The 26,492-nt window shown below is 38.2% G+C and overlaps 2 protein-coding genes across 2 annotated transcripts in view; one reads left to right on the plus strand and one right to left on the minus strand.

The window, feature by feature from the left end:
* Nucleotides 1-1,810, minus strand: part of su(f) (cleavage stimulation factor subunit su(f)) — a 41,673-nt gene extending 39,863 nt beyond the window's left edge. The window contains exons 1-3 of the mRNA XM_074109155.1: nucleotides 1,552-1,810; nucleotides 1,237-1,428; nucleotides 489-521 (exon numbers count right to left, since the gene is read on the minus strand). Coding sequence (XP_073965256.1) covers nucleotides 489-521; nucleotides 1,237-1,428; nucleotides 1,552-1,593 — 267 coding nt within the window. The 5' untranslated portion in view covers nucleotides 1,594-1,810. The remainder of the gene's footprint in view (nucleotides 1-488; nucleotides 522-1,236; nucleotides 1,429-1,551) is intronic.
* A 6,775-nt stretch (nucleotides 1,811-8,585) lies between these two features.
* Nucleotides 8,586-25,206, plus strand: LOC141443754 (uncharacterized). The gene is made up of 4 exons (XM_074109105.1): nucleotides 8,586-8,754; nucleotides 22,922-23,135; nucleotides 23,832-23,965; nucleotides 25,036-25,206. Exons 2-4 carry the CDS (start codon nucleotides 22,928-22,930, stop codon nucleotides 25,204-25,206), a joined length of 513 nt encoding a protein of 170 aa, XP_073965206.1. The 5' UTR covers nucleotides 8,586-8,754; nucleotides 22,922-22,927.
* The last annotated feature ends 1,286 nt before the right edge of the window (nucleotides 25,207-26,492 follow it).

Raw genomic sequence — 26,492 nt, forward strand, 5'->3', positions numbered from 1 at the left:
AAGAACGAAGTGCAATCTTTATGGCTGGGTACTGTACGCCCCACTGGTGGGCACAGGCCTCTTGGAATGCCTACTGGGCCTAAACCCCACCATTATAAATCACTGGACACATCATACTAATTACTTGCCCAGATATCAATTGGTTATTAACAGAAAAATAATGATTATCAGGGATTATACATGTCAAAAGTGATATTCTTTAGCAAACATTTCACTACTAGCAACACTGGCAACTAAGTTTTTATTTCTTTTTTATTTTAAGTGGTAAATCTTTTTCATGAAACAGCCAGTTACATTTATTTTTTATGTTCGCCTCAGAATATCACCTCCAATATGTCTGAACACATAGACACCCTAACAGAAAGAAAAAGATACAAATCATTATCCGTTTCTTTATTCAAACTTACAAACTAACCTTATAACTATCAGGTACTATAGACAAACTTAGATTAGGATCACTTTTTTTAAACTTACGCTCCGATACTAACCTTTTCCACCTTCTCAAACATTCGCGCCTTCATCTGAAATTACAACAGATATATTAAAGCATTATAAATAAATTAATAACTGTGCTATGTCCAGTTTGAAACAGGACAGACGCATCACTTTCCTTGGGTATGACAATGCTAGTACAGTGAACAAAAAATTCTACAGACTAATGAAAGGATCGGGAATTCTTTCCAGAATAGATTAGATAGATTCTTGAATTGATTCAAATCCATCTGAAAAAAATTTTGTTACGAAAATTGATTCTTCTATTTCAGAGCACCATCTCTAGATGCAAAGTACGGAATTAACAATATGAACCTTTTAGTTCCTCTTCAAGGTCATTGCAAATTTATGCCTATAGCTAACTTTTGCTCACAACCATTGTGTGAAGAATTTAGTCATTGCTATGAGACATACAAATATCTGGGATGAAAAATATCCCATGCATTAAATATCCAGAGTTATCTTTGAACCAAATTTACAGTAGTTTAAAGACGAAAGAGTAACAATCAAACACAAACAAATTTATACTTACTACGAACTGTGATACAATATTGATAAACATCTCATCCTACATTTACACGCTCGCAGAGACATGGCAAACGTTCAAGTCCTAAGCTTTTGCAAGTCCAGCCAAACAACCTTGTGCTTGTAAAAGGTTGTCGAAGCTTGGTAAGCATGTAATACTATCAAAGTGGGGCAGTAAAACACAAAAATCATGATACAAATTAAATGATTCAAACTAACCTCTTGCTCGATATAGATCTTCCAATATCGGCCTGTGGTTGGAAAAGCCGTAATCAGCTTCTCGTAGACCGATCTCACTTCATTGATGGGCCTTGTCTGTGCTTCTCTGATGAGAAGGGACCATGAATCTACATCATAAGTGTTGGCTTCGACCGCTCTTTGCGCTCTCGTCAATCGTTCATTGCCCCAATCCTGCAGAAATGATTAAAACTTATAGAACAACCGATGATAAGTCGCTGCAGGCACTTTAAACAAGACTTATGCGTTATTAACATCTACATAACACAAGTGGCTTCGTTTTGAGTAAAAACTTACAATTTCAGGAGTTTCTTCGACAGCAGGAGTCGGGTTCGCCATTTTTGGTGTTCGAAACGAAAACCTACCTACAGTGAATACTTGACTGAACACTCAATTGACGAATTTAATTACTATGTCACATAAGAAAATAAAATTAAATTAATTGAAGGAATTCGCGATAAATCACCAATAATTTGACTTAACAAACGACAAACGGCAGCCACACACACGGCACGCACGAACACCGCTCGCTAGTCACTTTATATTATGGTACCCACCACTCGTCCCAGTCAGTGTTGCCATGCCAAGCCAAGCCAACAAGCAAAGCCAGCCAGCAGGGCTACTACGAAACTCGTAGTTCGTATCGTACAGTCCCTCTCGCTCTCGCATAAATAGTATAAGTGTCAGAGAGACCGCACGACTCGAACTTCGATTTTCGTAGTAGCCCTGCAGGCTCGCTTAGTAGTCTGCAAGTAATCTGTCATTGTCAGTAGCACTAACCATAGACTATAAAGACAAAGACACACAAAATAAAAAGCACAAGCAGGAAAAGATATTTTGGTCAAGTTGCCCTATTCATGTCACGTGCATGAGTGAAAACCGACTGTTTTTTGTTTGTTCTGGCTTGGTTTTACCTATTCCAACAAATTAACACTGATAAGTGTTTAAAAGCGGCAGCCGTTCTTAAAAAAAAAACAGCACTAACGACATCTCGTATTGAGTAGATGACAACAAATGTCCTGCCTTTTTTTTTTATTTTTTAATTGAAACGGGCAACGTACAAACATTAAATAACCAGAAAAAAATTTACATCTCACAATGAGGGCTATCGCGAATGAATTCGCCGCTAGAGGCGCTAGTGTAGCGTGAGGTCTCCGAAATGTCAAATCTCATAGTTTTGGGTGAGCTACGCGGGTTTATTTAGAATTAGAATAATTTTGTGAATATTTTGCAATATCTGTAATTAATTATGGCAAATATGCGTTCCGAGCAATGAATGTCTGTGTTTTGAGACAGTTTTGTCTTTCCGAAACCTTGTCCTCCCTTTTTTTCCGAACAAAACGGGACTATGCAACACTGTGGCATGCTCTATATTATATGGTAACGGTTTGAAGGTGTATTAAATATGTTGTTTAATCTAAACTTTGTTTCCACGCCCGTAATAACAGACTTTCAAAACCATACTTAAAAACCTCACGCAACAGTGCGCCATCTAGTGAGACAAAAAAACGATAGCCCTCATTGATAATAACTAATTCCTTGCTGCCTTACTTGAAACAGGTAGCTTAATTAACAAATGAATGATATAAGTACGTAGGTAGTAGATCTTTACAGAAATTAAACGTTTCTTCGGTAGCTTATAATAGGTACTTTAGTCTTAATTTAACAACAACTGCATTAATTCACACCGTTGCGAATTTTCTTTACGACACGTCAGTGATGAGAAGATGCTAAGCTAAGATTTGCATTGTACTGTAGCCATAACCGCTGCTTTGCATCGATAGATGGCGCTGCACACCAATTCTGTCTGGCGTACTTAAACTTATAATAATCACTAATAGGTTTCACAAAGTTAATTATTAAATATTTTCTGCACATTAACACTGTTTTTAGGGTTCCGTACCTTAAAAGAAAAAAATTGAACCCGGATCACTTTCCCGTCTGCTCTGTCATGAGCCTGTTTCTGGAACGCGTAGAAGTACCAAGCTGAAATTATATCAAATTCTCACTCAGGTTTGCAAACCCTTCAAGCAGTAAAAACCGGCCAAGAGCGTGTCGGACACGCCCAAAATAGGTTTCCGTAGCCAGTACGAATTTAAAATTAAGTAATATTTTTCTAAGGATTTCGTATTTGATACGGAATCTTCCAAGTTTAGGTATATTTTATACCTTAGGCTGCTATTTAGTCTTAAACTACTACTTAATAATTCTCAAGCAAACTTAGCCGTTATGTATTCCTTGAAAGTTTGATATACTTACTACCATCCTGTTTTTTTTCTAAATTTTCCACCCACCGTTTTAGATTTTAGAGAGGGCGGGGGTGGGGGGGACGCAAGACTTTAATGAAAATTTGCACTTTAAAGTAGAATATTTCGCAAACAAATCACTGAGTCGAAAAATCACTAACCTATCCAACGATACCCCACACTATAGGGTTGGATGAGAAAAAAAATCACGCCCATTTACGTCAATGGGAGGTAACCTAAAAAAAATTTTTTTCGAATTTTTTATTGTACCATTTTGTCGGCTTTGTTTACATAATATATATTCGTGCAAAATTACAGCATTGATAGTCCCTGAGCAAAGCCGCGGACGGACAGACAGACAGAAACGGCGAAACTATAAGGGTTCAGTTTTTGCCATTTTCGCTCCGGAACCCTAAAAAGCAAACTTCTAAGTCAACGCGATCGAAACACATTCATCACTAAACTAACCGACCGTGGGAATTACTATCGTGGCCTTTATTGACGTTGCATAATAAACAACACAGTATAGTGCCAAATTTCGTGACTCTATGCCCATCGGTTGTTACTCTACGAACCTGACTACGGAGTTTGAGGTCCCGGGTTCGATTCCCGTGTCGGGGCAGATATTTGTATGAGAAATACGAATGTTTGTTCTCGGGTCTTGGGTGTTTAATATGTATTTAAGTATGTATCTATCTATATAATTATATTTATCCGTTGCTTAGTACCCATAACACAAGCTTTGCTAAGCTTACTTTGGGACTAGGTCAATGAGGGCTATCGCGAATGAATTCGCCGCTAGAGGCGCTAGTGTAGCGTGAGGTCTCCGAAATGTCAAATCTCATAGTTTTTGGGTGAGCTACGCGGGTTTATTTATAATAAGAAATTTTTGTGAATATTTTGCATAACCTGAAATTAATTATGGCAATTATGCGTTACGGGGCAATTAATGTCTATGTTTTGAGACAGTTTTGTCTTTCGGAAACTTTTGTCCTCCCTTTTTTTCCGAACAAAACGGGACTATGCAACACTGTGGTTGCTGGATATTTTTATGGTACGGTTTTAAGGTGTTTTAAATAAGATTTTAATCTAAACTTTGTTTAACGCCCGTAATAACAGACTTTGAAAGCCACACTTAAAAACCTCACGCAACAGTGTGCCATCTAGTGAGACAAAAAACGATAGCCCTCATTGGTGTGAATTGTCCCGTGATATTTATTTATTTTATTTATTTTTCTATCCCGTGAAAAATCGGGATAAACGGTACCCTATTTGTTATTCTAGATGCCCAGCTATTTATTTACATACTAAATTCCATCCATTTTAACATGAAGAAATTACAAACATATACAGAAACTTTCGCATATATAATATTATAGTAAAAAGTAGGATAATGAACAATCAGCAATTTAATTTCAATTTAACAATGCGATTGTTTTTGCCGTACATAATACGTAAGTATTTATTATTGTTTAATTATCAACCATTATAAACGATGGATTGTCTGAATATGAATATCTTACGGGCTCTGTAAGTCTGTAACCATGACAGCGGCGTCTTTAGCCCATGTAGCGCCCGTGTGCAATTATTACTTTAGCGCCATCTACGAAGCGCGCGGTCAAAATGGAATAGGTACAAAGTGTGACGAAGTGCCGCGGCCGGCGGCCCCTAACACCGCTGCGCCCGTGTGCAACGCACACCCTGCACTGCAGGTAAAAGACGCCTCTGAACCATGAATAAGTAGCTTGCTGAGTAACATCCCTTAGCCTGCAGGGCTACTACGAAACTCGAAGTACGTGTCGTGCGGTCCCTCTGACACTTATACTATTTAATGCGAGAGTGAGAGGGGCGGTACGATACGAACTTCGAGTTTCGAGTTTCGTAGTAGCCCTGCTGATTATTTGTTTGACATAATCTAGACACGCGGAAGCGTGTCAAGCCAAGCTCAAGCTAACACAACTGGCGAGCAGCACCGTGTGTAATTTTACCAGAACCAATTCAATTCAATTCTTGAAAGTATAGCTCCATCGATACTATCGATGATTCTGCTGTGGTGTTGGGCGTTAAGGAAACGTGTATCTCAGTTAAAGAGTAGTTTATTATTGAGAACTTAAGCCTAAGAGTACAAGATATATAAAGGGATGGAGTGGAGGTGTGTGAGTGCACACTACCTACACGAGCGTACTGAGTACTGACTCTTAAATTGTTATAATAGTAGATTGTTCCACAAGGGACTAAAACAAGTCATAATGACACGAGATGTTTAGCCACCCGAACAGAGCGAGGGTGGCTATAGTTCGAGTGGCATTATGGTGGTTTAGTCTCGCGTTAAACACTCTACTTTTCACTTTGAATGCGAGGAATAAAAACATTATTCTGTTCAAAATTACAATATTACTTTTTAAAAACGTACGCTCGACTAATGGACAGGCCATCTGTTCAAAATTCGAATAGCAAAAAAAACTTGGTTAAGCGGTTTTTCTTTTCTTTTTAAACGACTTCAAAAAAAAGGAGGAGGATTTGATCCCGTAGAGAAACCCCGAGCATAGCGCCGCGCTCTCCATAGCTCGCTAAACAACTCTTAGCCTATATTTATAAGGCATAATATATAAGACAAGATAAGATAAGATAATTTTATTCAATAATTTGCAGTACAAAATAACAATAAATACAATGTTTTACAAAATTCTATGTAACACGTTATCCTGCACTAGAGTTACTAGAAAACTCTGTATCGCAGGCTTAAAGCGCTAGTAGAAAATTTAATTAAAAATAATTTATCTAAGCTTAACAGTGCAAATAGACATTATGAAATTATACGGACATTAAAAAAGTGAAAATAATAAAAGGTAAAAATACAATAGTATAAATAAATCAATTGAATTTAAGTATAGTGCTATGATCTAAATGTAACTAGCCTTAACCTGCGGCTTCGCCCGCATTAGAATTAGCTTGATGACGTCTTAACTGAACTGTTGTATACCATACCTTAACACTTGGTCTGAAAAGGTTACGGTAACAATTTGAAAGGACAACGTTCGTTTGGACAACGCCATCTATTGATTGCAAACAAAGTTAACACGTCATCTTGAGAGCCGAGGTACGGGTACGTCACCGTTATTGGAAAGCGCCCTCTATTCTTGTTTAAACTTAAAATATTATCCCACGGGAACACATTACCGGGATATCAAGTATCCCATGTCTCAAATCAGATCTTTGTTTATCTGTATGCCCAGTTTTATGTAAATCCGTTCAGCCGTTATTGCGTGATTCAGGAACAAACATCTAAACATCCAAACACCTTCATAAACTTTCACTTTTATAATATTAGTAGGATAAGATAGTAGGATAGGAAGAAGGATAATATGGGCTTTATCAAAATTGTCCTGAGCTACATATGAACCATGAGTCACATAAAAGTTACACAAAAACTATAAGTTCGTGTAATAAGTTTGAAATCATCTACCTATCGAATTTTATCATTACAAGCTGTAAGTAACGTGCATGTAGTACATGGCGTAGTGATGGGAAAATTATTGCTTACATTATTATATCGATAACGATAGATGGCTCGACTTACTTTTGAATTAAGGTCCTATTTAATTTATTGAATTGAATCAATGAACTAAAACAATTACTTTTCTCACCCGCTACCTTGATAGCTACGGTACGTTTATGCAAGAATTGTGTGTTCATGCAGTTCCTTCACCTCCACACTGCAAGAACACACAAAAATCACACAAACCCATCTATCACCACCACCTGACGTTTCGGACTAAACCAGAGCTCATCTTCAGAGCAACACAACCCTTCACCCTACCAGAAAGAACGAACACATATCATAAGGTCACGTTGAGCTAAGAAATTGATCTAGTTAATTAAGGTCCTATGTCTCCTAAATGAGACAAAGGGCGTCCACAGTACATCGCTATCTCAAATGGACTTGAGCTTCGCGCTTCAATGCACTCTTAAGTCTTTCCTGGGTCATGGGGTCATGGTCAACCCACGAAACATATTGGGTAACAATTAGGGCCTTGAGCATGCGGCTGACTGAACAGGAGGTGGCGGGAACACTTTGGACGCAAATCAAGTAGAGAGGCAGGAGCATGCTCTAGGAGGGACGAATGGCGGAAAATAGCGGCTCGGAGGCCTTTTCTTGGAGGGACACTTTAACGGGAAAAAAAAAGTAGAGCCGACGGATGTTTCTAAGCGGTGCGTAACGAAGTATATAACAGCAATTGATAAAATTTTCATTTGATATAATATAATTTATCTGAAAAACCAAACTTATTTCTATTGTTATTTATTCGATTGGATGTACTTTGGGTTAGGTTAGGTTTATATTATAAAATATTTCTCTGAAGCTCCTATCCTTTTAAATTATATCAAATGTTGCTATAGGTATTATTACATTACACACCCGTTTCTAAGGGGTCTGGGTGTAGAGCTAACTTGCCCCAAAGTAAATTTAGATCTAAATTATATCAATGGCTTAAGATAAAACATTTTATTCGATTAAAGAATATTTAAAACAATATTATCATTTAACTAATACTTTAAAAAATACAACATAATGTACTTTTAGCTTCCTGTTAACCTTAGCGGTTAACTTAGGCTAATATTGCGGGAAATCAGCATAGTCCCCGCGGGTAAGGGATAAACGAATTCTTCGCAGATGAAGTCGCGGGCAACAGCTAGGTAGTGCTTATTTATTTTTTACTTTTTAGTTGTCTTTTTTTTCGGGCGTTTTTATTTTTATTTTTGCTGGTTTATAGTTGGTTTCAAACTGTTTTTTTTGTGCTAACGTAAATTATTCTGTCTTAGGATCTCATTATATTTAGTCAAATTTCAAGTAAACTGATACCTCATACATATCAAGGCCATCCATGTCAAATGTCATGGATATAATCGTAGCAAACAGGTACTTATAAGTAAGTATATAGTTAGCAAAATATTAATTCTAGACAAAGGCGTTGCAGGCACAATCTAGCAATGAATAAAACATATCGACGTGTTTTCAGGATAATTACATCACTAGCGCATTACCTTTTCATTCAGTCAGCCATCTTGGATAGTGTATTTGAAAAACGAACGCCGGCGGAAACGCGCGCATACAACTAAGCGCGGGAAAAACATTGTGATAAGTGGCACAGGCAATTAGATATACAGCCAAAGTGAACATGATGGTTGTTACCTGTTAGCAAAATCTATAGTTTTAGTGAAGTGAATTGTTATGTTATTTAAATAGATTAAGGTAAGTTGAAAAAATAATGCAGCAAATTAATTTGCTACGCTTCGTAAAGTGCAATTTTGCGTGGTTATGTATTATTTTAAACAGCTGTGCAAACAAGCGAGTTTAAATGTGCATACGTACATGATATTCTACTTTCAAGACGATATTTTAAGAAGAGGTGACCTGAGCTGGTGCCCACTCTCCCAAATACTGATTTTTATTATCCCCCAACCCAAAAGAAGTTTGATTTCGTTGTGTGTGTGTGTGTGTGTGTGTGTGTGTGTGTGTCACTGGTATCATAGCTCCTAAACAAATAGGCCGATTTTGATACACCCTACATTAAAAACGAAACCAACTTTAATCTAAATAGTTGTTAACTAACTAAGTTTCATCAAAATTGGTTTAACAGTTTTTAGGAGATCGAACTTTAAAATGTTAGGACAATTTTAACTTAATGAACTACAAACAAATACTCGCTCACCCGCGACCTTATGATAGCTATGTCGTGCATCAAATGTGTCCATTCAGTTCCACCACCTCCACACCTCCAATCTGTAACAACTCAAATCACACAATCCCAACTACCATCTTAACAACGGGTGCCCCTTGAAATTTCGACAAACTAATTATCGAATTTCATTTCATCGAAAACGATATATCGAATATTCAATAATAATATTTTCTCTTGGAGTAATTTCACTTCATCGAATAGTCATTACATATTAAAAAAAATATAAGAACAACAGTAGAAGGATTATTATTTGCTTAAAAATACATTTCATTAACTATTCATGAGACAGAACAACTAAATATCGCTGTTTATTTCATCGACGTATTATTTTAAAATTCTTTTATTTCATAGTTGATTACCTACATATTATAACAATACATTCTACTAGTTTTAGTGATTCAAGATTGAATTCTGCATCTTTTGCATATTTTTTACATATTTTTAAAAAATAAAATGAATATAGTTAGTATTACTATAAAAATAGTTTTGGTTAGGTTAAAACTGCGAACCTAACAAAAATAAATCGCTTGAAGGACAGTAGGTTAGGTTAGAACTGCGACCCCAACAAAAATAAACCGCTGACAGAAAAATAGGTTAGGTTATAACTGCGACCCCAACAAAAATACATCGCTACCAGAAAAGTACCTACATTACAACTGCGACTTCTAAAAAAACATTGAAGTTGTGAACTAATAAACATAAAAAAACGCCTGAAAAAAAACACCGCCAAAAAAGACAACTAAAATAGTATTTTATGCAACAGTTGTATAACAGGGTTCAAAAAAGGTGAGTGGCGTGAGTTACGATGTGAGCTTTAGCGAACATCGTAAGAAAAAGACGCCACGAGCTTTTTTTGACTTACTTATACAACGTTGCATACAATACTTTTTCTTCGACTGGATACTTATAAATTACAATTCAAAATTAGAGAAATAGTAAACTTTAAACGTTTTCATATTTTAGTAAAAAGTATGGCAAACGCAAAGAGAAGGTAAACAACAATAAACAAGTGACAAATATGAAAATGTCAAAATTTGTCTAAGTTAATTATTGTTTTTGATTAACGTTTACTTGCCTGTGACGATGTTAAAAATACGCGTTACTTATGTTGGCAGCGTTGGCAGGCTATGGATTATGTTCGGAAAGTTTTTATTCTGTATAAAAACCATATAAAATATGTAACTGGCTGCACCTTAGCCTGTCCGAACGTACGAATTAAGAAAAAAAAAGTAAGTGGTTGCAGTTTGCAGTATCGTTTAGCAACATTACGATACAGTGCTGTTATGGGGATAGACAATATAGACTTTTCCAGAATCTTTTTATGTATGCTGTTATATTACTGTTCGTGATTAAGTAAATCACAGATTACAGTATAGGAGTAGAAAAAGTAAATAATAATTGCACTACCTAGCTGTTGCCCGCGACTTCATCTGCGAAGAACTCGTTTATCCCTATATCGAAAATACAAACTGAAATATAGATGCACAGAAAAACCAGAAAAATAAGACCAGCGCTGGGAATAAATAAGAAACAACACAAGCTGAGATATGAGGTGCATAGGAGAAATTCGTGTCTGTATCGTTGTCCAGCGGTGGTGTAGCGGTATAGCACACGGCATGGAATGCCGAGGACCTGGGTTCGATTCCCAGCGCTGGTCTTATTTTTCTGGTTTTTCTGTGCATCTATATTTCAGTTTGTATTTTCGATATAGGTTTTACGAGATGACCGTAAAAGTAACAAAAAAAATTTGGAATTGAAATAATAAATACAAAAAGATTCCAAAAAACCAATCTTCGTTTATCCCTATCCCGCGGGGACTATTCTGAATTCCCGCAAAATTAGCCTAAGTTAATTTAGTATAAGTACCTAGTAATATTTTTTTTATCTATGCGTCGTCGGTGTCGGGGGACCGGTTAGGGTAACAGGAATAAATATGTTGTATTTTTTAAATATTAAGGTTTAGATTTAGGAGGGGGGGAGGCGCTAGATTTTAATGAATATTTGCACTTTAAAGTTGCATATTTTGCACTCATTGGTTCTAAACATTATTATGTGTCACAACAATAAGGAGATGAGTCAATAAATAATTTTTAAAGTGCAAATTTTCATTAAAATCGAGCGTCCCCCCTCTAAAATCTCAACTGTTTATTGGGTGGAAAAATTTGAAAAAAAAAACAGGATGGTAGTAAATATGTATTTAAAATTTACAAGGAAAATTATAACGGCTAAGATTCATCATCATCATCATCATCCCAGCATATATACGTCCCACTGCTGGGCACAGGCCTCCTCTCAGAACAAGAGGGCTTGGGCCATAGTTCCCACGCGGGCCCAGTTGCGGATTGGGAACTTCACACGCACCAGTGAATTGCTTCGCAGGTTTGTGCAGGTTTCCTCACGATGTTTTCCTTCACCGCAAAGCTCGTGGTAAATTTCAAATGTGATTCCGCACATGAATTTCGAAAAACACAGAGGTGCGAGCCGGGGTTTGAACCCACGGCTAAGATTGCTAGAGAATTACTAGTAGTTTAAGAGTAAATAGCAGCCTAAGGTATAAAATATACCTAAACTTGGAAGATTCCGTACGTACGAGTACCTACACAATACGAAATCCTTAGAAAAATATTAGGTATTTGATTTTTTCGTAATGACTACGGAACCCTATCTTGGGCGTGTCCGACACGCTCTTGGCCGGTTTTTTATTACCTATGCTATAATACTTACTAAATACTTCGCTCGTAATTCCTTATTTACTGCCCTTAAGACACAATGTTCTATTAACAGCGAATCGCTGCCATTCCTTGCCGTTTACAAACAGGTATTATTGCCGATCTGCGATTCAACGCCGTTTTATTGTTCGGGCATAGCGTGAATGTAAACAGACAGACAAATACCTACTGCAAAGGAAAACATAGTGAAGGTTACGCTTTTTATATCCTACATCAAACAATGGGATTTTTTTGTATATAAAAGGTCTCAATTGATCAGGCGTAGTGTAGAACAGTAACCCCCTTATTCATAAACGACAATCAAACCTATTTAAGTTAAAATGCCGCTAAAATTCGTTTGTCCCTATCTGTCACTTCGACATTTGTATTTGTTAGAAAGGGACAAAGCATTTGTTAGTTAACATAGGCTTGTTAAGTTTTATGAATAAGGGGGTTAGTCTCGGGACATGCGAGGAGTGTTTTTCAGGAACCAATAGAAACGCTTCATTTACTTAACCTCGCTCCGTTCAGATGATTCCATCAGAGGGGTGCTGTTAATTTTGTATACTCTTTTTGCTATTCTCGTATCTAGGCGACAAAAAATGACTTTTTATGCTCTAGTGCATAAAATAAAATCTTCGTCTAAAACCAAGGTAATCAGGTGTCAACAGCCACAAACAGAAAAGTTTCTACCTACATTTTTTTTTTTTTTTTTTTTCAATTTATATACTTAAAACTAAAAATCAATCAAAATAAATATATACAATTAAAAAAATATATACTAATGCATAAAAATTAAAAAGTACATACCGAAAGTGAATAATTGTTTCAACTGTTGCTATTTCATTTCCTCGCAATCTAAGTGAAAAGTAGAGTGTAAAACTCGAGCATTAAACCCATTTTCCCCTCGACATGTCTATCCTCGCCGTACCGGCTCGGGTGGCTATATGAACGTTTTGGGTAAAATGGATAGTTTTATGCTCATGTAGTACCTACAATCTTCTATTTAGGGTTACCTCCAATAGGAGTATTTTTTAAGGCTTGTAAAGGCGATTTTTCGAGACAGTGATTCGTTTGCGAAATATTTTACTGAAAAGTGTTTTTTTTTGTTAAAATCGAGGGCCCCCACTAAAAGCTAAACTATTCGTTTGAAAACTAAGTAAACATTCATGATGGTAGAAAATTTCTCACATTATTAACAAGAAACCTATTATAGAATTATCAGTAGTTTAAGAGTAATCTAAATATTCCTACCTAAGGGCTACGGAACCCTTTTTCTGGGTGTGTCCGACACGCTCATAGCCGGTTTTTAGGGGTTCCGGAGCCAAAATGCCAAAAACGCGGCGGAACCCTTATAGTTTCGCCATCGCATGTCTGTCTGTCGATCTGTCCGTCCGCGGCTTTACTCAGGGACTATCAATGCTAGAAAGTTGTAATTTTGCACGAATACCTATATACATATATAAACTATGCCGACAAAATGATACAATAGACGTAAAGTGGGGGTGTGTTTTTTTCTCATTCACCCCATGGTGTGGGGTATCGTTAGATAGGTATTTTAAAACCATTGGGGGTTTACTGAGACGATTTTTCGATTAAGTGATTTTTTTGCGAAATATTCAACTTTAAAGTGCAAATTTTCATTAAAATCGGGCGTCCCCCCCTCTAAAATCTCAACCAGTGGGTCGAATTTTTAAAAAAAATTCAAGATGGTAGTAAGTATATCAAATTTACATGGAAAACTATAACGGCTAAGTTTGCTTGAGAATTATTAGTAGTTTATGAGTAAATAGCAGTCTAAGGTATAAAATATACCTAAACTTGGAAGATTCCGTATAAAATACGAAATCCTTAGAAAAATATTACTTATTTTTTTCGTAATGGCTACGGAACCCTATCCTGGGCATGTACGACACGCTCTTGGCCGGTTTTTAATTATTGCTTATTTATTATAGTATATGTTTTGTATGACCTATATTATTGGAGTGAGTACCTGTAACCACTCATTTGGTTAAAAATAAATACCATTTGGTGACGAACTTATGTCGGTGCGTCACAGTGGAGATGTATTTAGAACAACTTGGGCCAGTACTGTACTTAACAACCGGCGTGGGCGTCACACCCTTACAAACTACGCCATTGGGAACCGCTGTTAAGTCCCATTTGTAAAAATTCCATATGAAAATGTTAAAAAATTCATGGAACCTGTATTTGAAGTATTACTATCACATCACTAGTTCTTGATGGGTAGAGGAATTATTTTTGAAAACATAATCCCATCAAAACATCATTCAATATTATGATAGGTACTTATATGCCTTGATTGTTGACTTTAACGACAAAAGAAGTGAAATCTAAATGGGTGCCAAGTTCAATGGTCAGTCCTGAAATTTATTTATAACAATATAAAAATATATTTTAAAACAACTTAAAATATTATTGCATCTTATAACTCAGGATAATACTCGTATATTGAAGCCTAAGGTCTGACTTGGCTAGTTCTCATATTCAGTCATGAAAGATATGTGCGATGGCTATTTTGATGAGATTTGGTACAGCGATAGAATAGACCTTGGGAAAGAACATAAGCTATGTTTTATCGCGAAAAAAGGCTTTAAGGGGTTGAAATAGAGGATGAAAGTTTATATGGTGGAAGTTCGTCGCTGTCGAAGATAAAACCATGAAACTTGGCATTTAGATAACAAATAAATCGATATGTGTTTGAGCTTTTTTGAAAATTCGGCCTGTGAGGGGATGGAATAGGGGATGAAAGTTTATATGGAAGGTCGTCATTATCGAAGATAAATCGATGAATCTTTATTAAACTTGCCATTTCGGCACGTGGTAAGAGATAAACAGATGTTAGTTCGCGCGTTTTTTTTTAATTCTTCCTGTGAGGGGGTGAAATAGGGGATGAAACCTTATATGGAAGATCGTCATTGTCGAAGATAAATCGATGGTTCTTTATGAAACTTGGCATTTGGGCACTAATAGGAAATAAATAGATATTTGTTCAAGCGTTTTTGAAAATTTTACCTGGATGTTAGCAGAGGGGATGATGCAGTGTTAGCAGAGTCTTCTAAGCTCATAAGCAAAATGTACGGAATGTGGGGTCATTTTAGATGGCTTAATGATAAACAGTAATTGATAGACAGTCAGACATGAATAATTATGATTTTCAGATTTTTCTTACTTATTGTGCTATAAGAGTTAGGTATTAAAAATTAATTTTTTACCAGAAACATATTGTTATGTTGTATTTGTTATTTATTGCATCTATAGACCATGTGTTAATAAATATTTTGCCATTTTGAAACAAACACACATACACTTGCTGCATTTATAATATTAACCGTATCGAAAATACAAACTGAGACATGGATGCACAGAAAAACAGAAAAAGAGACCAGCGCTGGGAATCGAACCCAGGTCCTCAGCAATCCGTGCTGCGTGCTATAACCCCTACACCACAGCTGGTCCAGCTTATTCTTCTGGCTTATTCAGCTGGTTTTTCTGTGCATCCATGTCTCAGTTGTATTTTCGATATGGTTTCACGGGATACCCGTAAAAGTAACAAATTTGGAGTTGAAATAAAAAATACAAAAAGACTCCAAATAACCAATCATAATATTAACCGCTCTATAATATCATGCCGTCAATATTTTGAAGACAAGTGCCATCATAACAGACAGATTCATAAAACTTCGTAGCTTTATCGTGACACTATATGAACGAACATACTCGTACTTAGGTTGAATCGATAACCATTTAATAATTCACGATGGCCGCTACGCCCCGCTGCGTTCCAAGCAATCTGTTTATATCATAGCTTTTTATATTTATACGGACCGTTGACATGTATAAAAAACTGGCTAAGTGCGAGTCGGACTCGCGGACCGAGGGTTCCGCACAAATTTGTAGGTCTATGATCATGCAGTGTTAGCAGAACCCCTCTCCTTACTGAAATGGACGCAGTGAGAGGTCATTTTAGATGGTCATTGACAAACAAACAAAATTTCGATATTCAGACTTTTCTGTAATTTTTTTTTTCTGATTAGTTAATGTTTTGCCCTATGGGCTAATGTGACAAATTTGTACTTGGCTGTTTCAAATAAAAAAAAAAAGACTTTTCTGATTGTGCTATAAGAGCTACCTTTACTAGACACTATTCGTGCCAACCTAGCTCCTGGAGGAAGCCAAGCAGACCCTTCACGTTACCACCGACTTCCTGGACGTGGCGTAGCGTAGTTGGGGCGGCATATTTAGGGGGCGGCAAAATGCCATAAAAATTTAATGGTATGTGTGAAGTTCCCAATCCGCAGTGGGCCCGTGTGGGAACTACGGCCCAAGTGTTCTTCTGAGAGGAGGCCTACGCACAGCAGTGGGACGTGTATATGCTGGGATGATGATGATAATTCCATAATAAAAAATAATAAAAAACCGGCCAAGAGCGTGTCGGACACGCCCAAAATAGGGTTCCGTAGCTATTACGAAAAAATTAAGTAATATTTTTCTAAGGATTTCGTATTTTATACGGAATTATCCAAGTGTAGGTATATTTTATACCTTAGGCTGCTATTTACTCTTAAACTACTAATAATTCTCAAGCAAACATAGCCGTTATAGTTTTCCTTGAAAGTTTGATAAACCTACCATTCTGAATTTTTTCAAATTCAAAAAATCACCCCCACTTTACGTCTATGGGAGGTACCCCTAGCATGATAGTCCCTGAGCAAAGCCGCGGACGGACAGGCAGACAGACAGACATGGCGACAGTATAAGGGTTCCGTTTTTGCCATTTTGGCTACGGAACCCTAAAAATGTCGCACCTACGATTCGGATCGATTAGAATGAGTTAGGTGACCCGGGGCTATTGTAGCTGGGGGGATATAAATTATCTGAGCCGTCTGATGGCGTCCTTACGACGCCATGTTCGCCATGTTTATGTGTGTCTTCTGGCGAACACAACGTTAGTAAAATGGGCCGAGAAGAACATGGCGTCATAAGTACGGCTCAGGTACAATATCCCCCCAGCTACAATAGCCCCGGGCACCTTACCCTAAATATGTAAGAGGGGGAAAATCTTCTTGCGCCGCCGGCGGCTGGTACCCAGCTACGCCCTATTCCTGGAGTGACCCCGGGGACCCGAGGTGTAGTGCCCTGTAGTTCGCCACGCCAGAACATTCCATTTTTGCAGGTGGTAGGACCTTGTGCAAGGTCCGCCCGGATTGCTACCACCATCTTGCTCGCTAATCCTGCCGTGAAGCAGCAGTGCTTGCATTGTTGTGTTTCGGCGTGGAGAGTAAGACAGCCGGTGAAATTACTGGCACGTGAGGTATTCCATCTTAGGCCTCTAGGTGGCAACGCGTCTGCAATACCCCTGGTGTTTATGGTTTATGGGCGGTGGTGATCTCTTACCATCAGGAGACCCACTTGCTCGTTTGCCATCCAGTCGTATAAAAAAAATCCATTAGGATGCGGGTAGCCGTACTCAGGTTCAGGTACTGGTGACTTCGCAGTCAGCTACGAAGCTTAAGGTTCCGGCTTCGATCCCCGGTCTGTGCAGATATATGTATGAATAATACGAATGTTCTCAAGTCTTGGGAGTTTAATATGTATTTAAGTACTAGCTTTTGCCCGCAGCTTCACCCGCGTGTAATTCGGTTATCGCGCGCTGTTCTCTCGAGAACTGTGATTTTTGCGGGATAAGAAGTAGCCTATGTCACTCTCTGGCCCATAAACTATCTCTATGCCAAAAATCACGTCAATCCGTCACTCCGTTTCGACGTGAAAGACGGACAAACATACATACAAACACACAAACGCACACACTTTCGCATTTATAATATTATTATAGTATAGTATAGTATGGATGCTGCAAGCGGAGCGTAGAGGACGTCCACCATTGAGATGGACGGATGACCTGGTTAAAACCGCGGGTTCCCCGTGGATACAGGCCGCTTCCAACCGAAGCAACTGGAAGTCTAAGGGGGAGGCCTATATCCAACAGTGGACGTCCTACGGCCGAGCTGATGATGATGATCCGTTATCTAGTACCCAAAACACAGACTTTGCTTATTTTGGGACTAGGTCAATTGGTGTCAAGTGTCCTATGATATTTATTTTTTCCGCCATGCATGCTCTGCAAAGGGGGCTGTCTGTAACACCTATATCATCAGAGGTTATATACCGATAATAAATTCTGACGCAGATAATAAAGGTCTAATTAATGAATAAACAGCGCGTGACGACACGCAGCGACCGATTTAGATCATGTGATAGTTCATTTCTAACGTTATTATTCGTAATTATATTATCATTAAACTTACGTACCTTACCTATGTTCATATATCTACTAAATTTCAGTTAATTTTATCACTAGAATTGGGTTAAATTCAACTTTAAGCGTTCTAAAATCTATCAACAGTTTGTCTTACCTTACAAAATACTTAGAAAGTTGAGACTCTGGGGCCCTGGGGAGATAGCGCCCACAGAGTCTACAATGGTCATGGAATGCTCCAAGCGTTGGGTCGAGGCGACGCATGACCAGAAGGCTGGTCATACCTGGCACAGAGGATCAGCATTGCCATCGAACGTGGCAATGCTACCAGCCCTCTGGGCACGCTACCCATACTTAGGCAGCGATCTGGGGCAAATTTGCGATTTATAATTTTAATTTTTAAGTCTAATTTTAAATTTTAGTTTTAAGCTGTAGGTATACTGTTGTAAATAGTTAGAAAAACATTTTTAATATTAGAAAAATTAGAAAATATTAGAAAACTAAAAACTAAAACTGAATATAAGCTAAATTAAACCTACAATTATTTGTAATTAAGTATTTGTAATTTTGGATACTTCGGGGCACTTTTAAGGTGCCTTCCAAAGAAATAAAAGGACCCTTACGGGTTCTCTTTGTTGTTTGTCTGTCTCTCTGTTAGTCAGTCTATCAAGACCATTTTTAGGGCTCCGTAGTCGAAATGACAAAAACGGAACCCTTATAGTTCATCCGCATGTCCTTGTGACATAACATTTCACTCAGAACCACAAGACGTATTGATGAATTTGGAGTCAAAGTCAAAATATCTTTTCACCTCAGCACCTCAAACAGGCAGGTTTTGCTATGAGAAATCAGTGAGCAAAATCGCATTTTGCTCACTCCGTGAGACAAAGTAACTATTAATTATTTTTTAAATGCTGGGTACAGTGTTGGGTCTACTCACTGAATTCCAAATATTTGAACTTTACTTTGATCTGTCATTTCACTTCAACTCGAAAAAAGCAAGAGATAGGATCAAATTTGTCGATCACAAACTTAAATTAAATTTTGTATTAAAAATATATCGAAATATTTCCAAAATGTAAATTTTCCCGATCTTTTAATAAAGTATGCAACCTCGTTGCACGAAAGCCGCTTCTCTTGTTTTTTTTTTATAAAAGAATTCCGTATACTGCCTCTAATATAATAATTATTATTTGTTAAATTGAATGTTTTTTTAACAAATCTATTTATGTTTATGTAATAGAAATCTTAATAAAAATCATATTTAAAGGTTTAATTGTTCAACCTTTTCAATTACTCCGAGATGAGGCTTTTTGCAGTATTAAAAAATAAGTGTGACATTAATACAAGAAGTTAAGATTGCATGTTATGAGTATGCAATTTGTATTGTAGCTACTGGACTCTTTTTATGGTTTTAAATGTAATTATTATATTTGATAATAATCGGATTCTATTTTAAAAAATGTGTTTGTTTTGTAAACAGGTAGGTATATGTGGTTTTATTCTTATGTTACATTTAAATTATGTTCTCGCTGCTGAGGTGAAAAATTGTATGTGTCACACGAGACCAATTTTCTCGCATCTCGTGTATTTCAATCCCTTGCTGATCTCAGGATTCTAACTAGAATCACTCGCTAACGCTCGTGATTCAATTATAGAATCCTTCGCTTACTCGGGATTCAAAATCAACACTCGCAACAAAAAACAACTTTGCTCTCTTGTTGCACAAATAACTATTATTCAATTTAGGCTATAACAAGCACTTATCTACCACCGGTTCGGAAAAACCTCTGTTTAGAAGAATCCGGCAAGAAACTCAACGAGATATATTTTTTGAAACAGATTTACAATATTATTAAATTATATCTATACATACATCTAGTTAGAGAGAGTATAAAATAGGTGTCTTGTGATGGTCGAATATGTGCACACATCATACACACACAGACTTTCACATTTGTGATATTAGTGAAGTATCACCAATTTCTCGCCATTTTCGAGTAAGATGATACAAAGATCGGTCCCCTGAAAAACAGTTCGACTGTTCAAAACAAGTAATAACGTGCCTCAAAAATTATACAGTTTTGTGTAACTTGACAATACATGTTATTTTTTTTCTTATTACGCTAATAGTCTTATTAGGGCCAATCAACTATTTTACCGACACTTTGGGCATCTCTTGCGTTACCAAAATTGTCTCTGCGTTACACAAAAAATCGTACTTCCAACAAGATGTTTCACGGTTAATAGGTTGAACTTACGCAGGATGGCATGTATTACAGAAAAAACATGTTTACTTACAAAAATCTGCAATTGTTTGAAAAATGTCGCGGACAGATTAGTGTCGGTAAAAAAGTTGATTGACCCATTAACTAATATCTTCGTGGGATTCACTTGAGAAACCATTGTACGGATTCTAGTTACGATTCAATAATAATGTCCAAGATTTTTGACAAAAATTTCAATTTCAATACATGATTTTTTGTTGACTGTACTTGCATTGTCCTTCAAACTACATTTCCGTGCCTACGTTTCAAGAATCTGTCAATTTTCAGAAATTTATGACCCCTAACGTGGGCACACTTAATTATTTATGCATGTTCCTATAGATGTGATTATAATCTAAAAAGAATAAAAAAACCGGCCAAGAGCGTGTCGGACACGCCCAAGATAGGGTTCCGTAACCATTACAATATAGTTATTCTGTGCCATTACAAAAAAATCAAGTAATATTTTTCTAAGGATTTTGTATTTTGTACGGAATCTTCCAAGTTCAGGTATATTTTATACTTTAGGCTGCTATTTACTCTTAAACTCTACTCTCTCTCTTTTACTGTTATTTACTTTGTTGTGTTTCGGCGTGGAGAGTAAGACAGCCGGTGAAATTACTGGCACTTGAGGTATCCCATCTTAGGCCTCTAGGTTGGCAACGCATATGCAATTCCCCTGGTGTTGCAGGTGTCTATGGGCAGCGGTGTTCTCTTACCATCAGGAGACTCAATTGCTGGTTTGCCATCAAGTCGAATAAAAAATACATACATTGCAAGTTAAACTCTGTCTAAGGCGACTAGAATACATTTTTATTGTAAGGTGGCCAGTTATTGAAAGGCCAGTAATTGATGATTTACCCTACTCACTTTTGTTTTGCCGTCGAAAAATAATGGTGCGACGACACCGGCCTCGTTCTGTCCAGGTAACGCAGATCAATATTGTCACTGTCCACCCACGCGGTCTAATGGGCGAATGGATTGGACGCTTCCTGTTATTATCGGACAATTAGTGATTTGTCGGCAGCGGCTAAGTAATAGCCGCTTTTATGACGACACGTATATAGTTAAGCATCATTCACTTTAAAAAAAATCGGACTCCAAAAAAACCACAAGGAAAACTAAAAAATCGGCCAAGAGCGTGTCGGACACGGCCGAAATAGGGTTCCGTAGCCATTACGAAAAAAATAAGTAATATTTTTCTAAAGATTTCGTATTTTATTCGGAATCTTCCATAGTTTAGGTATATTTTTACCTTAGGCTGCTATTTACTCTTAAACTACTAATAATTCTCAAGAAAACTTAGCCGTTATAGTTTTCCTTGAAAGTTTGATATACTTACTACCATCCTGAATTTTTTCAAATTTTTCCACCCACCGGTTTAGATTTTAGAAGGGGGGGGGGACGCTCGAAACATCGTCTTAACAACTCCCCAATTGTTTTAAAAGGTCTATCCAACGATACTCCACACTATAGGGTTAGTCGAGAAAAAAATCACCACATGAATTACGTGTAGGTATGGGAGGTAATAAAAAAAATAGTTTTTCTTGTTCTATCACTTTGTCGGTGTAACTGATATGTATATTCATGAACGGTCTCTAAGCTTAGCCGTGGACAGACAGACAGACAGACTGACAGACGGACAGACATGGCGAAACTATAAGGGTTCCTAGTTGACTACGGAGCCCTAAAAAAGGCAAAAAAATAACTTAAACGTTTAAATATGTGAAAAGTACATATTTAATGGTCTGAGACAGAAACCTAACCTAACCTACAATAAGCAACTTGTAAGAAAAGAAAGAAAAGAAAAGAAAAAACAATAAGCAACTTGTAAAAGTTGAAACTTCCGACATTGTCATTTCAAAGTTGTATACCACAAAATCGACTGAAACGATTTTAATGAAACATAGCTAAGAACCACTGCATGGAAACTCGCTTTCATGTAAAACCACACAAACAACACAAACTTTTCCACCACTGTAATCAGTTATACTATGTTTACAAATAAATCACTTTTTTGAAAAAACCCGCGTCAAAATCGGTCCATCTCTTTGAGAGCCAACGGCCACGGACGGAAAGACAGACATTGACTTCAAACTTATAACAACCCTCTTTTTGTCAGGGCTCAAAAAGAGAGTTATTTTAGAGGTTTTTTGAAATTGGTCCAATTTTTATATCCCAATAATATTACAAATGCGAAAGTTTGTAAGTCTGTTTGTTTACCTTATCACGTCTAAACCGCTGAACTGGTGTGCCCCGGGAAAAGACAAAGGATAGTTTTTATGACGGAAAATTGCGCAATTCCCGCGGAATAGCGACAAAAGAATTCTACGCAGACGGAGTCACAGACAACTAGTCACAGAGCTAGTATTGGATAAATTCTTACATCGATCGCTTCAAAATTAATTCCAATTGTCCCCAGAAAACCATGGAAAATGGCCACGACATCGAGCAAGAGTTCACGGTCAAGAAACTCGCCAGCCGACTGGAGCGCGTGCCTCAGCGGACTTCGGACAGGTTCGGGCAGGACAAGGACAGAATAACGTTCGTGAGCGAGAAGCTGAGCCAGAGCGAGTCTTCTTCTCGGAGGAATAGCGATGATGGAGGCAGAGCGAGGAGGGAAGGGCTCAGGGCAGGTAGGCATTAACTAAAATGACCTAACCAACTTAGAAAAGTCTAATAAACCAACCGTCTTAGAAAATTCAATAAACTAACCAACTTAGAAAAGTAAAATAACCTAACTAACTTTGAAAAGTAGAATTACCTAACCAGTTTAGAAAAAAATGAATAAACTAACCAATAACATAACCAACATAGAAAAGTAGAATAAACTAACTAACAAAGAAAAGTAGAATTACCTAACCAACTTAGAAAAAAGTAATAATCCAACCAACTTAGAAAAGTTACTAAACCCCAAACGTTGAATTTTTTGAGGTATGCTTAAATTGAATCTGTGCTGAGTCGCTTCAATCGCGGTCATGGGCATTATAACTTGTTCTTCTAAACCCTACCCACTGTGAACTTCATCATCATCATCATCAGCCTCGGAAGACGTCGACTGCTGAACAAAGGCCTCCTCCTTAGTACGCCACAACAAACAACTCGTCATTTGCATCCTAGTGGAAGGCTTGCCAACGCTTCGCCTTTCAGTTCGTGGTCGCCACTCGAGAACTTCCCTCCCCAAACGTTTATCTAACCTGTTCATCGAGCGATATGGCCCACCTCACTTCAATTTGCATCTTCGAGCTATGTCGATGACTTTATTGCTTCGTCGAATTTCCGTATTCCGGATTCTATTGCTACTGTGAACTTATCCAAGTCCCTGTCTCCAGATGGCACCAGTTCCGAGCCTCCGACAGCCAACATCACCAGTCACGACGCGTGGAACGACCTGGCCAGCTCCACTTCCACCACGAGGACCGAGCTGAGCTCCGACAGTGCTGTAGAGGACCAGGTTTTTGGAAGAGTTCGTTTATACTCGCCTTTAAGATGCTAGCTAACTTAGCAGTAAGCTCAAGGGGGTTGGAGACTTGCAGCCGGGTTCTTTAGCCGGTGAGGTTGCTTTTCAACCAGAGATGTGCGAGGATGTGTTGCGAGGAACTAGAGATGGGCCGAGTACTCGTTTACTACTCGGTACTCGGTGTATTCGGCAGTTTTTTTGATACTCTTACTCGGCCGAATAACTCGGTTCCATTGACGAGTATACTCGGTCTGAATAAAATTATTATTTAAGAGGATTCAAAATATATAATTCAAACAGGCTGTTTTTATAATGTTAATAAGAGTATTTATTAATGAAAAACACAAAAATTAGAATAACAACTGTAAATATTTAAGCAATTAATGCGCGGACCGAATGCGATTTTCTTTAAAACAACAACTATATTCATTTGCTGGGGAGAAGATGGGGATTCCCGCGATGTTCGCTCGCGGTGGCTGGGAGACCGCGCGAACCTGTCCTAAACCTGTTTTCGCGCCCCAAAACTGAACCGAGTAACTCGGCCGAGTACTCGGTTTGAGAAACTTTGAACCGAGTATACTCGGTACTCGGTTACTCGATAAAAGTTGTACTCGGCGCATCTCTACGAGGAACCAATAGAAGCGCTTCATTTACCTATCCTCGCACAGCACATTTCTGGTGGAAACAGCTGAGCGACGCGACTGCCGACTGCCCATACATTTTTCGTTGCAGTTCGATTGCAGTCGGCACAACTGCACGCTGACTGCGATTTAAATGTATGGGCAGTTGGCTGTTACGTTGCAGCTGGATTGCAGTCCGTCTGTACTGGCCATAACTAACCTAACCTACAGTTTTCTTTAGGATGACCATTTAAAAAATTTACGGTTTCAGTGGGAAAGAAAAATGACAAACTATAATTTGCACAAACATTACAATATGACTTGAAAAAAGTATGCGAACTTTGACGCGCCTGTCTTAATCTTATTATTGTAATGTGGTGGTACTAATGGAGATTACTTCTGTTAGACATGATTTCAGGAGCATAACAGGGTAGATAAATGGTTATTGTATTACAGAGTACAACACGTCGTAGCAGCCAAGAGTCCGCCGTCCCCGGTACTCCGATGCACGCCAGAGCGCCTTGGAAGTCGGCAGACAGCCTCGCCGTCGACTCCGCCTTCGGCACCTCATTGGCTGATATCATGGAGAGTCCTGCAAACAAGGTACCTACGCTAGTTGCGCAGTAAGGCTAAAAAAGGTCGTATTTATAGTGGTCTCTAGGAAATATTACGCAAAGCTCTGCGCAGGGGGCGACACTAGCGCAAACCGTCATGACAACGTCAGTTCTCTTTACATTTTGTCGCCACCTCTAAAAATCATGACATATTTATTATTAGTAAACTATATGATAATATGAACTAACAATATGATATTTTAGAGAGAGAGAGAGATAATTATAAAAAAAAATTATGACATCCTACGGACATTTAAGATACTCAAAAAACTGCTAGTGCTGCACTCTGACGGCAGAAAATTGCAGTAATATTCCCTATTAGTTTCTGCACCCATTAGCCGTACATTTTTCATTTTGACATTTGACACTAATTGAGAAAGTTCCATATTATAGAATATGGAAATGTTACTCATTTAATACAATAATTGATTGACACTTCGGGTGCCATCGTATTCCGATTGAGATCCGACTTTATTCGATGGAAAACCATTGTGCACTAGGTACATTCTGATCTATGAATATCCAATGTCCAGTGTTAGCAGAGCTCCTCTCCTAAACAAAATATACGCAGTGTGGGGCCATTTTACATGGTTTTGTTTTCTATTTCTACCAAAAGTTGGCATACTTTTTTTTTTTTTTATACGACTGGAAGGCAAACGAGCAAGTGGGTCTCCTGATGGTAAGAGGTCACCACCGCCCATAAACATCTGCAACATCAGGGGTATTGCAAACGCGTTGCCAACCTAGAGGCCTAAGATGGGATACCTCACGTCATCACGTGCCAGTAATTTCACCGGCTGTCTTACTCTCCACGCCGAAACACAACAATGCAAGCACTGCTGCTTCACGGCAGGATTAGCGAGCAAGATGGTGGTAGCAATCCGGGCTGACCTTGCACAAGGTCCTACCACCTGCAAACACTGCACTTAAGGAGCAGCCACACCGCTGCTTATAAAACGGTGGCAGTACGGAATCGCAGTGACGCATCGTATGCGCGCCGCTTTGCATGCTCTCCACACCGCTGCTAGAAATACGCAGACGGTGCGGAATCGCAATGACTTGCCGTAAACGTCACGACCTTTGGTGGAGAGCATGCGATAAACTCCTGACGTTTACGGCAAGTCACTGCGATTCCGCACCGTCTGCGTACTTTGAGCAGCGGCGTGGAGAGCATGCAATAAAAACGGTGCGCATGCGATGCGTCACTGCGATTCCGTACCGTCACCGTTTTGTAACCAGCGGTGTGGCTCGTATTTCAATTGAGAAGTTCTTGAAGATTCCTCATATAATTTCCAGAGC

Source organism: Choristoneura fumiferana, chromosome 28, assembly GCF_025370935.1.
Source record: "Choristoneura fumiferana chromosome 28, NRCan_CFum_1, whole genome shotgun sequence".
Taxonomy (NCBI): Eukaryota; Metazoa; Arthropoda; class Insecta; order Lepidoptera; family Tortricidae; genus Choristoneura; species Choristoneura fumiferana.